General features: G+C 34.8%; 1 protein-coding gene and 1 pseudogene across 1 annotated transcript in view; both read left to right on the forward strand.

Moving 5' to 3' along the window:
- Positions 1 to 16,662, forward strand: part of Me1 (malic enzyme 1) — a 150,861-nt gene that overhangs the window by 6,711 nt on the left and 127,488 nt on the right. Inside the window, exons 2-3 of the mRNA XM_076858461.2 lie at positions 8,273 to 8,406; positions 10,472 to 10,621. Of these exons, the coding sequence (XP_076714576.1) occupies positions 8,273 to 8,406; positions 10,472 to 10,621 (284 nt within the window). The remainder of the gene's footprint in view (positions 1 to 8,272; positions 8,407 to 10,471; positions 10,622 to 16,662) is intronic.
- Positions 6,825 to 6,956, forward strand: LOC143402697 (U4 spliceosomal RNA; annotated as a pseudogene).

Raw genomic sequence — 16,662 nt, forward strand, 5'->3', positions numbered from 1 at the left:
AAAAGAAGAGATAAGGACATGTGTACAGAGGAAAGACCATGTGAATACTATGGGAGAAGATGATAGTTTATAGATCAGAAGCTGTCTATGGATCAGGAAAAAAAAAAAGCCTCAGAATAAAACCAACCCTGCCAATATGTGATCTTGAACTTCCAGCCTCCAGAAATGTAGGAAATAAATTTATTTTGTTCAAGCCATCCCACTTTTTTTAATGACAGCCTTAACAAACTAATATACTTAGGTAATTAAAGCAAAGCTTCTTAAATGTTTTTTTTTAACTCTTTTAAGATACATATGACAGTAGAATTTATTTTGACATACATACATGGAGTATAATTTATTCTAATTAGGATCCCATTCTTGTGGTCGAACATGATGTAGAGTTATACTGGTCTTGTTTTCATATATAAATATAGGAAAGTTATATCCAATTCATTCTACTGTTTTTCCTATTCCCATCCCCCCTTCCCTTCTTTCCCCTTTGTCTAATTTAATGAACTTCTCTTCTTCCCTGACCCCCCCATGGTGTGTTTTCACTTAGTATGACAGTCTCCAGTTCCATCCATTTACTGGCAAATGCTATAATTTCATTCTTTGTGGCTGAGGAATATTCCATTGTGTATATAAACTACATTTTCTTTATGTGTTCATCTTTTGAAGGGTACCTGGGTTGGTTCTATAGCTTATCTATTGTGAATTGAGCTGCTATAAACATTGGTGTGGCTGCTTCACTGTAATATGTTGATTTTAAATCCTTTGGGAATAAACTGAGGAACAGGATAACTGGGTTAAATGGTGGTTCTCTTCCAACTTTTCTGAGAAATTTCCATGCCTTCCATAGTGGTTACACCAATTTGCAGTCCACCAGCAATATATGAATATACCTTTTCCCCTACATCCTCACCAACATTTATTGTTACTTGTATTCTTGATAATTACCATTCTGACTGGAGTGAGATGGAATCTCAGTGTGGTTTTTAATTTGCATTTCTCTAATTACTAGATATGTTGAATATTTTTTCATATATTTGTTGACCATTCATATTTCTTCTGTGAAGTGCCTGTTCAGGTCCTTTGCCCATTTATTGATTGGATTATTTGTTTTTTTGGTGTTAAGTTTTTTGAGTTCTTTGTGTATCCTGGAGATAAATGCTCTATGTGAGGTGCAAGTGGCAAAGATTTTTCTCCCATTTTGCAGGCTCTCTCTTGATGTTCTTGATTGTTTCCTTTGCTGTGAAGAAGCCTTTTAGTTTGATACTATCCCATTTGTTGATTCTTGATTTTACTACTTCTGCTTTAGGAGTCTTGTTGAGGAAGTCGTTTCCTAAGCTGACATGATGGAAAGTTGTGCCTGCATTTTCTCCTAGTAGGTGCAGGGTCTCTGGTCTAATGCCTAGGTCTTTGATCCACATTGAATTTTGTGCAGGGTAAGAGAAAGGGATTTAATTTCATTCTGTTGTGTATGGATTTCCAGTTTTCCCAGCAGCATTTGTTGAAGAGGCTCTTCCCACTTTCATTCTTCTCAATTCTGTTCATGAGCCCACCCAATGACTAATTTATTTATTATATTTTCCAGTTCTAAAACTTCCATTTGGTCATTACAGCTTTTGTTTCTTGACCACTATTTTCTTTCCATTTCAAAAGCTTTTGTTTGGGAGCATGATTATAATAACTAAAGGTTGTAAATATTTAAAAAAATTCATTGTACAAAAATAAAAGATGCAAAAGTGTGAAAAGTATGTCTCCAACTTGAGTCCTCGCTAGCTGGGTCATTCATCCCACAGTTGATGCGGTTTCTTTCCCTATGCTTTCTTCAAGAAGCCAAGCTTTTCTGCATCAAGATTTATGTCCCTGATGTTTCCTTCCTTTCTATCCCCCAGCCTTGCACCTGATGAACAGCTACTCTCTTAGTGGTCCTTCAGCTCTCATTTTAACGTCATAGCTCAGTAACTCTTTCCTTTTGACTCCTAAATTAAGTTAACTCTTAGATTTTTTTCCCTTTTTCCTATACTTACAACAGTTGTTTTTATAGTTATTTGTAAAAGATCCTGTTCTATTCTCTAGATTGTAAATTTGATGAGACTGTGGAGCATAACTGACATGCCACTATTTCCTTGGTGTAGTGTCTATAAGTATTAATTCAACAGATATTTGTTGAAAAATATTTGGTGAGTGTGACAATTTGTATGTCAGCTTGAGTGAGCCATTTAATTAAATAATATTCTGGGAGTGTTTATGAAGCTGTTCCTGAATGAGATGAACATTTCAATTGAGTAAAGTGGGTTGTTCTACCTAATGTGGGTAGGCCTTGTACAGTCACTTCAGGTAAGCCTGAATAAAATACAAGGACTGAGTAAGAGTGGTCTCCTCCTGCCTGTCTTTGAGCTGGGACGTGGATTTTTCCTGTCTTTAACTTGAACTGAAATATCAACTCTTCTTGGGTCATGAACTTGTTGGCTTTCAGACTGGAACTATACCATTGGCTCCTCTGTATCTCTAGCTTGCCAACTCGTATCTTGGGACTTCTCAGCTTCCATAATCATGTAAGCCAAGTATAATATTTCTCTTATAATAAATCTCTTTATATACATATTATTTTTGTTTCTCTGAGAACTCTGACTAATACAGTGAACTTCCCATCCCCCTTCAAAGTAGCTGTAAAGGAGAAAAACTGTGGCTCCCAGGCAAAAAAGCCATCTTGTGGCATTTCTGGGAATCTCATACAGGAGGTATAGATCACTTGTAAATCTGAAGTATAGTTCCTTGCAAAAACTCTTAATATGTTTTGGGTCAGGTCCCTTTGGCAATTAGATAAAGTCTATAGACTCATAAACGCAATAATTACTATTACTATTATTTTATTTTATTTTTTTTGTGCAGTGTTAGGGATTGAACCCAGGAATTGATGCATGCTAGGCAAGTACTCTACCACTGAACTGTATCATAAGTCCCAAAAGCAGTAGTTTTAAATATACAGAACACACTGCTACAAATGAAACCAATTATACTGAAATATAGATATCAAAATATTTAAAAATAAATGTGTGATATTATACTTGTGTTTTTCTTTATTAAAGACATATAGCAAGACAGTATATTAAAATATTCTAATAAATATGAGTAGTGTAAAGCAAAATTTTCTTTTTTTTGATACAAGATCTTACTGTATTACTCAGGCTGGCCTTGGATTCCATGGCTTGCAGGATCCTCCTGCCTCTTGGCTAGCTAGGATTATAGGTGCTTGAGCCTGGCTCAAGATTTTATTTTATTATTTTATTTTTTTGTTACTGGGGATTGAACTCAGGGGCATTTGACCACTGGGCCACATACCCAGCCCCATTTTGTATTTTATTTAGATACAGAGTCTTACTGAGTTGCTTAACATCTTGCTTTTTCTGAGGCAGGCTTTAAACTCATTATTCTCCTGCCTCAGCCTTGCAAGCCACTAAGATTACAGGCATGCACTACTGTACCTGGCTCTGATAAATACTCTCAATACAGAAAGCTTGTCTCTGTTGCCAATCCAATAATGAAGACAAGATTTTTAGAAAAAGGAAAAAAGTTTTATTGGTTTGCTAGCAAGGGAAAAATGGGATTCCTGTCCCAAAAGTGTGATTGTCACTGCCAGGAAGAACTCAGGGCTTTTAAAAGAGGAATACAAGGGCTGGGATACAAATATTACTAGTGGATAATGTCCATTGGGTATCCTTGAGAAAGCCATTGTTATCAATTCCCAAGTTTGGAGTTTCTTTATTCTTGTGGGCACTGTCATTCTTCTGGACAGTGAAGGTCATGATAGCTTAGCTCAGGATGGGAAAAATGTTAAGTCCTGTTTTCCCTGTTAGGGAGAAGTGGGGGAGGAAGAAAAAAAGAAAAGAAAATGTCAGTTTTAAAATAAACCACTTGGAGTTGAGCAGCAAGGTTTATACTCAAAGCATAAAGAGGACATCCATTACATTCTGGATAGTTTTTTTTCTTAGTTATGTTTGCATACAAACTTCAAAAATAAATGCCAGGAGTTTATTAATTTTCATTTCTTCTTTTCTCAAGAAGATACATGTAGGATTAATTAGTAGATTCTGGAAGATTACTTGTCCTGTTTGCTGCCCTTACCAGTGAAGCAGCTTACTATTCTACTATCTAGCCATCTAGTCCATAAGGTGCTTTGTGTTTGATGGTGATACTGGGAATCAAACCCAGGGCATTATGCATGCTCTGCAAGCATTCTGTCACTGAACTACACTCCAGGTGTAGCCCAGATCCAAAGTTTTTTTCAAGATTAAGAAAGTAAAACACCAAAAAAAAAAGGAGAAAAACTAAGATTGAATGTAGTGAGGGTGCTTTAACAGAGTCAGAATTACAGATGGTCTAGAAACCCAAGACATGTATAGCTGTTAATCTTTCAACTACATGAAATACTTGGTAAAAATCAAATGAAAGTCAGAACCTGCATATATACTTTGAATTCATTATCCTTTGTTGAATAGGCCCTGCAGGATAATGCTAAGGTAAAAATTCTTTTGAAAAAGTTTTAAAATTTTCTTTTCTATTCTTTCTTTCTTTTTCTTTTTTCTTTTCTTTTCTTTTTCTTTCTTTATTTCTTTTTTTCCTTTTTTTTTTTTTTTTTTTTTTTTTGAGGCAGGGGACAGAGTTATTGCTAAGTTGCCTGGACTGACCTTGAATGGATCCTCCTATTTCAGCCTCCCAAGTAGCTGAAATTACAGTTGTGCATCACCATGCCCAGCTAAAAGAATTATTTGAATCATTTTACTGTCAAGTTTTAGATATAACTGACTTATTTACACATTTTTACAAATATATCTCTGTAAATATGCCTCTGTTGGTATGAAAAAAAAACTGGTTTAAATGAATTCACATCATATATATCTAAAAATTTTCAGGGATTCTAAGATTTAAGTTGTCTTACTGAAAATTTTTTAGCTCATAGAGAGGTAATAAAAGAAAATGAATCTGATCATAGGATAATTTCCCTTCCCAATCATAATATTTTAATCTGGTTCAGTACTCCATATTTCTAAGTCCTAGGGTAAATATTTTGACTAAGAGAGTGTGGGAATTTGTAGTTACTAAACATTGAAGAATATCAAAGATTTCCAGATGGCATTATCAGTTATGTGGCATAAGATATGGTGGGAGACCTGTTAGATTTAGGAATTAGTTTTGGACCAGACATTGGGAAATTTTATATAAAGATTGGCTAACTATAAATGATAGTTAAATGCCATAATTAAATGAATGAAGGATCCTATGTTAGTATGTCTGAAAATAAGTCTTATTCTCAGAATATTGACCTTGAGCTACAGTTCCAGCTCTTTTGATATGGTACCTTGCTGAGTTAGTTGCCCAGGCTGGCCTAGAACTTGTGATTTTCCTGCATCAGCCTCCAGAGTAGTTGGTATTATGGGCATTTGCCACTGAGTTTGGCTAAAATATTGACATTTTGATTATCATTTTCTGCAGGCATATTTCAAAGCATAACATAAAGAAATTTATTGATGCTTCTAAATATTTATAGAATTTTGACAGTTTAGGCTACCCCCCACTTTGTATTTTGTAGTTAAAGAAAATGTATTATATTTTACAAATATATTACTATATATAATTTTGCTTCATTTTAATGAATTATTTCATGACATTTTAAATTATTAGTCTCCAGTTGTACCTTGGGCAGGTGAAATATGCCTTCCAGTTTATAGATTATCTTTTCACAAAATATTTCCTCTTGGTTGGGTTAAATTTTAGAATGAATATGCCTATTAGTTTCCTAAACACCAGTTTTATAGTTTTATAAAATGTTTATGACTCTAGAGTTGGTTATTTAAAGTTTTCTTGTTTTATGTGCAATAAATTATTGAGTTCTAATTATGTCAGACCTGTTCTAGGTGCTAGGGAAAAAACAATGAATAATATAAGCAAAATTTCTTGGTTTTTAAGGAGCTTGCTTTCTAGGGTGGGGACACAAAGCACAAATAAAGAAGTAAATGGGCAAAGAACCCAGACAATACCACAGGTGTCTGCTGGTGCTGCCTAGAACTCCGAGGTAAAGAGCTGGCAGACTGTGCTGGTCTCTTGTTCTCTAGGCATCCAAGAGAGTGTGATTGGGTCAGACACAGTTGGCCATATTGGATTATCCTTCTTGAAAGAGACCATCTGCTTCCGTCTTTACTTATTGGAACCCACAGCATTCCTAAGTGAGCATATAACAGTGGGAATTTTATAGCTATGAGAATAGCTGAAGTGGGGGAAAACATCTGGTAGCTAGATTTCATCTTTGTTGATTCATTTGGAGACTTTATAAAAATTCAAGGTTGGACATGGACACATCTTATATTGGAAATTTTGGAGCCATTAGTCTCTGCTAGCTTTTGTAGGCAACTAAGATATTGTGGTGGTGGGGGAGGTCATTCAGTGGACAAATTTAATTCTCTTTAGTATGTCCTCCTGATTCAGTAGGCTATTTAAACATAGCCTTTCTATTAGGGGCATGAATTAATGGAACTGATCATATCAGAGATTAGAAGAAAGAGAGGGTTGTTCATCTTTTGGTCTCTTTCACAGACTTTCTGGTATTAAACATGTTCATACTTCACCACTCAGGATCTGTCATCTCCCTCTGGGTTGAACCAAATTGTCTGTTCTTGACCCCAACTAGTAAACTTCACAAGAAGTTAGGAGTCACTGTTCTGTCCTTGCAAGTAATTTTCAGGGACAAAGAAGGATGATTATAGAACCACTCATGACAGTGAATGTGTTCCTCTCTATCCAAGTTGTCTACAGCAGTAATAGTCACAATGTGCATACTTAGCTTTGCACAGTGTTAGTATTGTAACCAATGAAGTTTGTCTGAGGAGTGATTATGGCTAATTGAAAAAAAAAATCAATGTGCAAAACTGAGAGTTGTAGTCCGTTCATTTAGGCTTCTGTAACAATGTTATGGACTGGGTAACTTATAAACAAAAGAAATTTATTTCTCACATTTTTGAAGGCTAGGAAACCCAAGATCAAGGTGCTGCAGATTTGTTGTCTGGTGAGGGTCCCATTTCCTGCTTTACAGATGGCTAGCATCTTCTGTTTCCTCATGTGGCAGAAGAGACAAAGCAGCTCTCTGGGGTTTCTTTGTAAGGAAACTAATCATATTCAGGAGGGTAGAGAGTCCTTGTGACCTAATCACCCCCAAAATTCCCACCTCCTAATGCCCCATTGCCTTGTGAGTGAGAATTTCCACATATGCATTTTGATGGGGCACAGACATTCTGTCATAACAGCAGCCATAATATCATGTCAGCTCATACGCTGGCAGCAAAGAAACAGCAATGCAGGAGTCAAAGAAGCCTGTTGATCTTTTGTATCTCCAGGCAGAGTCTTCTCTAGAGGGATTCCTTATCCCAATCTTCCATATCATTCTCTCCCATTAACAACTACAGAGGCTTGTTTGTTTTTATTTTCCATATTATACCCTAGCAAATCTCTTAGGTCCATTCTGGTTTTTGCACCAACTCATAATATCTGCTTTGTTGCTTGCTTTTAAACTCCATAATTTGTTATTACTATCATTTTATACAATCAGTGTTCATGTAAATAGAAAACATAACATATTAAAGTAATAAGACTATAATATATGTAGTAGGCCAATTTGATAAAACTTTAGAAAGAGGGAACATTTAAGGTAATTGTTAACAGACAAAGAAGAAAAAAAAAGACATTCTTGACCACAAAAAAAATAGAAGGGTGTGGTGTGTTCAAGCAATGGGGAAAAGTTTTGCATAGCTGGAGTGCATAAGAATAGTGTGAGATAACTCAGGAGAAGAGTGCTGGAACATGTATCTCAGAATCATACAAGGTATTTGCTGAGGTAGAGAAGCACAGCATGTCACAGGTGACATACTCACGTTCATAATCTTGAAGTTTCTTATAATAAATATTATTTTTATATTTATTGACATTAATGATTATATCTTCTTTCACTTTTGTGTTTCAAGTAGTTTCCTTCCATCCATTCTCTAATTTCATCTTAACAATATCCAAATGACAGAGCTCTAAAAAGTCCAGTATTCTAATTTTTGTAGATAAGGAAACTGAGGTGTGGAGAGCTGACATGATTTATTTACAGTTGCATGAGCATGCTTAGAGTGATGCCACATCTTCTGATTTTTAATTCCATCCTCATTGGAATTTATTGGTGTGTGTTTGTGACATACTTTTTGTCCTTTTTTTCCCTCTTCAAATTAGTGTGTTTTCCTTTTCTCCACAGGACTTAGCTTTTACTCTGGAAGAAAGACAACAGTTGAATATTCATGGATTGTTGCCACCTTGCTTCATCAGCCCGGACATCCAGGTCCTTAGAGTAATTAAAAATTTTGAGCGTCTGAACTCAGATTTTGACAGGTAACTTGTTCCTAAATATGATTTTTATAGTCCTTGTGTGTAATTGTTAAAATATTTCATTACTTGGAAAGGGTAGTCAGTTCGGAGGGGAATTGTTTGTAAAATACAGTTATTTTTAAATTATTTTATTTATTTGAAGATAAAACCATCATAATTTCCTAATGGATTCTATATGTGTGTTAGAAAGCTTTCAGAGAAGAGGAGTGTTTTAGTCAACTGTTTTGCTTCTCTGACTAAAGGATCTGACCAGCACAACTGTAGGGGAGGAAAAATTTATTTGAGGGCTTACAGTTTCAGAGGTCTTAGTCCAAAGAAGGCTGGCTCCATTCCTCAGGGCTCTAGGTGAGGCTAAACATCATTGTAGGAGAGAGTGGTGCATTGAAAGCAGCTCACATCATGTGATCAAGAAGCAGAGAGAGACTACAGTTCCAGATAGAAAATATATACCCAATAGCTATCCTCCCAATTAACCATTTCTCCAGCCACACCTCACCTGCCTCTACTTACCACTCAGTTAATCCCATCAGGGATTAATTCACTGGTTGGGTTAAGATTCTCACAATTCAATTATTTCTCCTCTGAACCTTCTTGTATTGTTTGACCTGTGAGCTTTTGAGGGATATGTTACATGTAAACCATAACTAGAGACAACAACAAAGAAACTGAAAGGGAATGACCAGTGACGTAGAAGAAAAACTGAGAATATAATGGCCTAGAAGTCAAGGAAAGAGAATATGTCAAATTTTAGGGGATGTCACTTATGTCAAATGTTCTTGATAAGTAAGGTGAGATCTGAGAATTGACCACTGATTTAGCAATGATGACTCCCACATTGCTAATTTTAGCATGTCTAAAATTAAAGTCACCATCTTCCTTCCAAATGTTTGTTTTCTGGATTATTTTACCTAATTGCCCAAGCATTAACATCCATTGATTTTTTCCCAGTTCTATACATTTTCTTTTGTTCTAGGGAATGAAAATGTATTAGTTTGTTTTCTGTTGGTATAACAAAATATCTGAGGCTGACTACTTTACAAAGAAAAGAGATTTATTTAGTTCATGATTTTAGAGACTGAAAGTCCAAGATTGAGCAGCCTTATTTGTTTGGCCTCTGGTGAGAACCGTCTTCTCTGTTACAACATGGCAGATGGCATCATAACAGGAATGCTTATGAGAGGGGGAGATCTAAGGCCAGAAATCAGTGAACAAGATGGGGCCAAGATTGCTCTTTTATTTTAATATTTCACAGTTGATGAAACCGACTAGGGCCCCATGAGAACTACATTAATACCTTCCAGAGCAGCTTCTCCAGTGACCTAACTACCTTCCATTAGGCCCCACCTCTTAAAGGTTCCTCCACATTTCACATTGCCACATGGGGGCCTGAGCTTCCAGCACATGATCTGTTGGAGAACACCCTCAAATGATATCTAAACCATATCAGAAAATCAAACCAAAAAATCTAGTAAGGTTGTTAAATATAGTTGTGCAAATTTTTTTTTCACTTGTACCAAGCAGATAATTTTTTGTTCTCTAAACTATGGAAGATTATATGTAACATTAAAAGGTTTATGTTTAGAAAAATAACTCTAGATCAGAAATATCTCTAGACAGAAAAGAGCTATTAGATGCAATATTTAGAAAAGTCCTTTGAACTTGCCTGTCTTAGTTATTTCTAAGGTGAGTGCTGTACTACCTTACCCATTTCCTGCATGTTATTTCTCTTATTTATCAATAGTGAAGTTAAAGGATAAAATTTTTCTATTTAATTAGGTAAGTAAATGCTTAAACTATGTCTATAGAGGTATTTTCATTTGTCTTTCATTTTAAAATAGAGATAAAAAATCTAAATGTTGAGTTAAATGATGTTATTTCAGCAAGGATTTGAATACTGGAGTGATAGTAATCAAGTTTATTGTCCTTCCTTCTTTGAAGCATTTAACATTTCTAAATTTGTATTTGGTTAGATGTTTTCTGCATGACTTAAAAATGTTTAATTAGAGTTCTAAGCAGTTATTTCATGACTTTGTTGGATGTAGATCTAATTATATCCCATTTTCCACAGGTATCTTCTTTTAATGGATCTTCAGGATAGAAATGAAAAGCTCTTTTATAGAGTGCTAACGTCTGACATTGAAAAATTCATGCCTATTGTTTATACTCCAACTGTGGGTCTGGCTTGCCAACAATATAGTTTAGCATTTCGGAAGCCAAGGTATGTAAATTTTTATTCTGAATGCAACTTGCATCTTTACTTATTTTTATAAGATTTTTGTGGTAATTTAAAAATTATTTTATTATTATTTATAATTGGCAAACAAAATTGTGTGTATTTAGGGAATGTACCATGTTGTTTTCAACATATATCCATTGTGAAATGTCTAAATCAGGCTAATTAACATGCATTACCTCACTTGCCTTGACCTCCAGGACCAAACCTTACAAACCAGCAAGGTGCAATGGGGGATTAAGAAAGACACACAAACCTTACAGAGAGAAAGCTGGGACCAGGAGGGACACTGACTTCTGATGGAAGAACAGTGACCCAAAGCTAGTTAAGCATGTTTATTATATAGGATCTCACAATTAGGATGTTTAAACTATAGAAGCATTGTTCTTTGTGGAAAAAGTTACAGAACCAGAAACATTATTGTAGCTATTCTACTGTTGCAGTACTAGGAACATTCTGTTATTATCCTACTGTATCAGGGAAGCCTATTGTCCAGAGTTTCTGTAAAGCAGGCAGGCTTGAAGTTTGCAGCTCTTGCAAGATATGATGGTTATCTTGTTATGCTCAGAATTCTCTATTCCTGGCAGCTGGTGTCTGAACTCAAGGTCAAGACTGTTATTGTTCTGTACCTTTGCATAGAACTTCCTCAGGCAGGGCTTTACCATAGCTCTTGGGCAATCTTGTCCTGCACATTTGCACAGAAAGGTTCCAGAGCAAAGCACAGCCACAGCTCTGAAGCAGAGAGATTCAAGTCACCATTCTCCATACTTACTTGTTTATGTTTTGTGGTGAGAACACTGAAATTTACTCCCTTAGCAATTTCAAGTACATAATACATTAACTGTAGTCACTGTGTGTACAGTAGATTTCTTGAATTTATTTCTCTTATCCAGCTGAAATTCTGTATTCTCTGATCAATATCTCCCCAGTTTTGCACCCATCCTCCAGCCTCTGGTAACTGCCATTCTACTCTCTGCCCTTGTGAGTTTTAGATTAAGTGAAATCATACAATATTTATTTTTCTATGTCTTGCATCTTTGACTTAATATAATGTCCTCTCAGTTCATCCATGTTGTCACAGTATTTCCTTAAGACTGAATAGTATACCATTGTATATGTACACCACATTTTCTTTATTCATTTGACTATTGATAGATATTTAGGTTGGTATTGTAAAGAATGTTGCAATGAACATTACTATGCAGATTTCACTTACTTTGGAGACATATCCAGTAGTAGTTAATAGGATTGCTAGATCAAGTGGTAGTTCTATTTTTAATTTTTTGAGGAACTTTTATACTGTTTTTCATAATGACTGGATTAATTTACATTTTCACCAGTGTCCTCTAAGGGTTCCTCTTTGTCTACATTTTTGCAAATATCTTTTTGATAATAGCTGCTCTAAAGGTGTGAAGTAATATCATTGTTTCTATTTTTTAAATTTTATTTATCTATTAATTAATGTATTTTTTAAATTTATTTTTGGGTATTGGGGATTGAACTCCTGGGGCATTCATCCACTGAGCCACATCACCACCAACCCTTTTTTATATTTTATTTAGAAACAGGGCCTTGCTAAATTGCTGAGTTTGGCTTGGAACTTGAAAGCCTCCTACCTCAGTTTCCAAAGTTGATGGGATTCATAGGCATGTACCACCATGCCCAGCATTTATTGTGGTTTTAATTTTCATTTCTTGGATAATTGGTGATGTTGAGCATTTTTTTTCATATACCCTTTGTCCATTTGTGTCTTCTTTTGTGGAATGACTGTTCAGTTTTGCCCATTTAAAAATCTGGTTGTTTTCTTGCTTACTGGGTTGTTTGAGTTCTTTATATATTTTGGATTAATTCCTTTTTAGATATATGGTTTACAAAAATTTTCACCCATTCCATGGGTTTTTCTTTTTACTCCTTTTTTTCCTTTATAATGCAAAATATTTTTAGTTTGTAATCCTATTAATCTGTTTTCGCTTTTGTTGCCTATGCCTTTGGGGTCAAATAAAAAAAATATTGCTCAGAACAAAGTTATTGAACTTTCCCCATGTGTTTTCAGTATACATTCCCTCTTTGGTAGAATCTGTTCCTAAGAATTTTATTTATTTATTTCGTGTAGTTATTACTAATGCTATTGCTTTCTTGATTCCTTTTTTTGAATAGTTCATTGTTTTCTTTTTTCTTTCTTTAAATGGACATTTATTTATTTATTTATTTATGGTGCTGAGAACTTAACCCAGTGCCTCTCTCCTGCTAGGCAAGTGCTCTACCACTGAGCCACAACCCCAGCCCTGAATAGTTCATTGTTAATGTACAGAAATGCTATTGACTCCTGTATGTTGCTTTTATATGCTAAAACTTTCCCTGCATTTTTATTAGTTATTACAGTTTTGTGATGGTATCTTTAGGGATTTCTGTATACATATCAGTATGTTAGCTGTGCTGTTGTCATATATGGCCTTTATTATGTTGAAGTATATTTCTTCTCTATGTCATTTGTTGAGAGTTTTTATCTTGAAAGGATGTTAAATCTTGTCATATGCTTTTTCCACATCTACTGATAACTGTTAGAGTCTGTAAACAAGTCAGGATGGTGCCTGGCATTTTGCCAGAGAAATGTTAGAGTCTGTAAACAAGTCTGGATGGCGCCTGGCAAAATGCCAGAGGGAGTGGTTTGTGAAGTAACAAAAGCGAGTCATTAAGTGTGGAGATTCCTTATTGGTTGACTGCTGTATCTAGTTTATGCTAATTAAGATAAGCTGTGTGGAATGTATAAATATGGCTCTGGTCCTACAATAAACAGTTCCTACTCCTGCTGTATCAGTCTACACAAGTTGTTTGTCACCAACCCCACCCCTGTTTGCAGCAGATAACCACATGGTTTTTGTGTTCATTTTATTGTGGTTTATCACATACTGATTTGCATATGTTGAACCATTGTTGCATTCCAGGGATAAATCTCACTTGATGATGTAAAGATCTTTTAATGTACTATTCTGAATTCATTTGGTGGCTATACCTGAGCTGAATTTGCAAGACTGTAAATATTCGTTATCTTTCTTAGCATCTTGTTTTTCTATAGAGGCATTAATGAATTTGACTACAATGGTTTTCTCAGCAATAAACTATTAAATAAATAAAAAGGTAGCCAAGACATGGTGGTGCATTCCTGTAATCACAGGACTCAGGAGGTTGAGGCAAGAGGATTGCAAGTTCAATGCCAGTCTCAGCAATTTAACAAGGCCCTAAGCAACTTAACTAGACCCTGTCTCAAAAGAAAAAATGGTTAAGTGCTCCTGGGTTCAATCCTTGGTAGCAAAAAAAAAAAAAAAAAAATAGTTAAATAGCTGGAGAGGGGAAGAGGAGGAAATGGGAAAGGGAACAGGAGGGCATTATAGTAAAATACTTACAAACATTGAATCTTATCGAAAGGTATTTATTGTATTATTCTTTTAACTTTTCTGTAATATTTGAAATTTAAGTAAGAAATTCTTTGTCACCAGGGCTGGGGCTATAGCTCACTGGCAGAGAGCTTGCTTAGCATGTGTGAGGCACTGAGTTCAATCCTTAACACTACATAAAAATAAACAAATAAAATAAAGTTATGCTGTCCATATATAACTACCAAAAAAAAAAAAAAAGAAAGAAATTCTTTTCCACAAAAGTAAAGCTTCTAAAGGATTTTTGTATGCTGTCTTCTGTATGACAGTTTCTGTTTTATGGCTTTTTAATGTTTATATTTTGTTGAACTTTTGATGATTTCGAAGATTTTCAGTAGAATAATTGTCATGGCTTCACCTATAATTATAAAAACAATCTGTTTGAAATTGTATATATGGCATAAATTTAGCATTGTATTTAATTAGAAACGGGATTGTGAGTGTGTTCAGGTAATGATGGATCTTTCAGGCATCAGTTAGCATGTAAATTCTTTTAGTCCCTTTTTCATTATTGTGATGAAATATCTGAAGCTGGGCAACTTTATTAAATTTTAAGAAAGTTATTTAGTTGACAGTTCTGGTGGTTCAAGAGAGTGCCGATATCTTCTCATCTCTGATGAAGGCCTGTAAATGGGTAGGTAATGTCACAATGGTAGGAGCTTATGAGAAAGAGAACACTCTTATCAGTCACACAGCCAGACAGGAAGCTGGAGAGATTCAGGAATCAGGCTTAGGCTTTAACAACTCACTCTGTCCAGCACTAACTCAGGTCCTAGATGAACTACCTTAATCCCTTCTGAGGGCAGTGCCCCAGATGACAGAAGAACCTCCCACTAGGCTCCTCTCTTAAAGATCCCATTACCTATATGCCTCCAAACTGAGGACAAAGCCTCTAACACAGGACCTTTGGGGAACAAACCATATCCAAGCCATAGCATAGAAAATTTTTGTTTTTAAAGTAAAATCAATATATGTTTTCTAAATTATTCCCAGATACCTGGAAAGTGAACAGGAGGATTAGAGAACTCTTATTGTATTTACTTTTTTATGGATTTATTATCTTAAGAATATAGTAAATGAAAATTAAGTATTAATAGTACTTAAGTACTGAACACAGTTGTAAATAGATTTCTCTTATGAGTATACTTTTTAATATATAATTAATGATAGTATACTTTTCTATGGCTTGGTATTTTAATTTTAAATATGACATTAAAACTGGTGGATATGTGAAATAAATTTTTATATTAATAACTTTCCAATTTTTTCTTTTCTGTGGTATCATGCTAAAATATAATATTCACTTACTGGTTTTGTGTGGAATTTCTTCTCTTTTCGGCATATATATATTTTGGGGTTTTCAAGGTTTTAGGAATGTTGTTGGACATGCTTAGATTGTCTTTATCCTATGTACCCATAGAATTTTTAATTTTTACTTTTTAATTTTTTAGTTGTAGATGCACACAATACATGTATTTATTTATTTGTGGTGCTGAACATCAAACTCAGTGCCTTACATGTGCCAGTCGAGAACTCTACCATTGAGCCAAAATCCGAGCCTGTACTCATAGCATTTTAATTTTTTTTCTTTTTGTCTACTGAGGATTGAACCCAGGGATGCTTTGCCACTTAGCTACATCTGTTGCCCTTTTCATTTTTTATTGGAGGCATGGTCTCACTAAGTTGCTTAGGGCTTCGTTAAGTTGCTGAGGCCGCTTTGAACTTGTGATCCTCCTGCCTTAGCTTTCCGAGTCAATGGAATTACAGACTTGTGCCACCATGCCTGGTAGCATTTTAATTCTTAAAGAATATCCAGTATCTGGTGGTACAGTCTGCTTATGACACCACACCTAGTTGTGGCTAATTTCTATATTGACATGTGATTTTGGGTGAAATGCTGAACTCCCACAAATGTATTGCTTGAGTCACTTATATTTCATGAAAATTTAAAAAAATGTTTCATGCAAATTAATAATACTAGTATATGTGAAGAATAGCTAAGGCAGATTTACATAATTTCTTTGGAAATATTTCTACCTACTCTATTTTTATACTGCATTTTCTTCTATTGAATTCTTATTAGTTACTTATTATTACACTGTACCTTTGACAATTAATCTTTTTCCTACTATCAATAGTTCTAATGTTCTACTAAAGTATTCTTGATTTCTTTTCTTAATATCTTACTAATCCTTTTGTCCCAACTAGGTTGTAGGATTCTAGAGACAAAAAGATGATTTTTTAATATAAATTATCTTATACTTCTCATGCTGTTTAGGCTTAGTGCCTATTATTGCTCTGTTAATGTATGTTGTTTGCTCTCATAGAAACAGTAACAATAATATTCTGTTCACTCAGTCATACAGGCAGAATAACATATTGGTATATGTACTGGTATATTCTTTGTTTCTCCTACTATTTAAGCATATTATTCTAACAGTAAAATTCTTATAAATAATTGCTATGAAAGAAATTTGATTCACTCCAAGGAATCAGGATGTAAGAAAGTAAACTTTTTTTATTGATTTTATTTTTTTAAAATGCATGAAGTGGAGTGCATTACAATTCTTATTACACATAGAGCATACTTTT

The sequence above is a fragment of the Callospermophilus lateralis genome, chromosome 6 (assembly GCF_048772815.1).
Source record: "Callospermophilus lateralis isolate mCalLat2 chromosome 6, mCalLat2.hap1, whole genome shotgun sequence".
Taxonomy (NCBI): Eukaryota; Metazoa; Chordata; class Mammalia; order Rodentia; family Sciuridae; genus Callospermophilus; species Callospermophilus lateralis.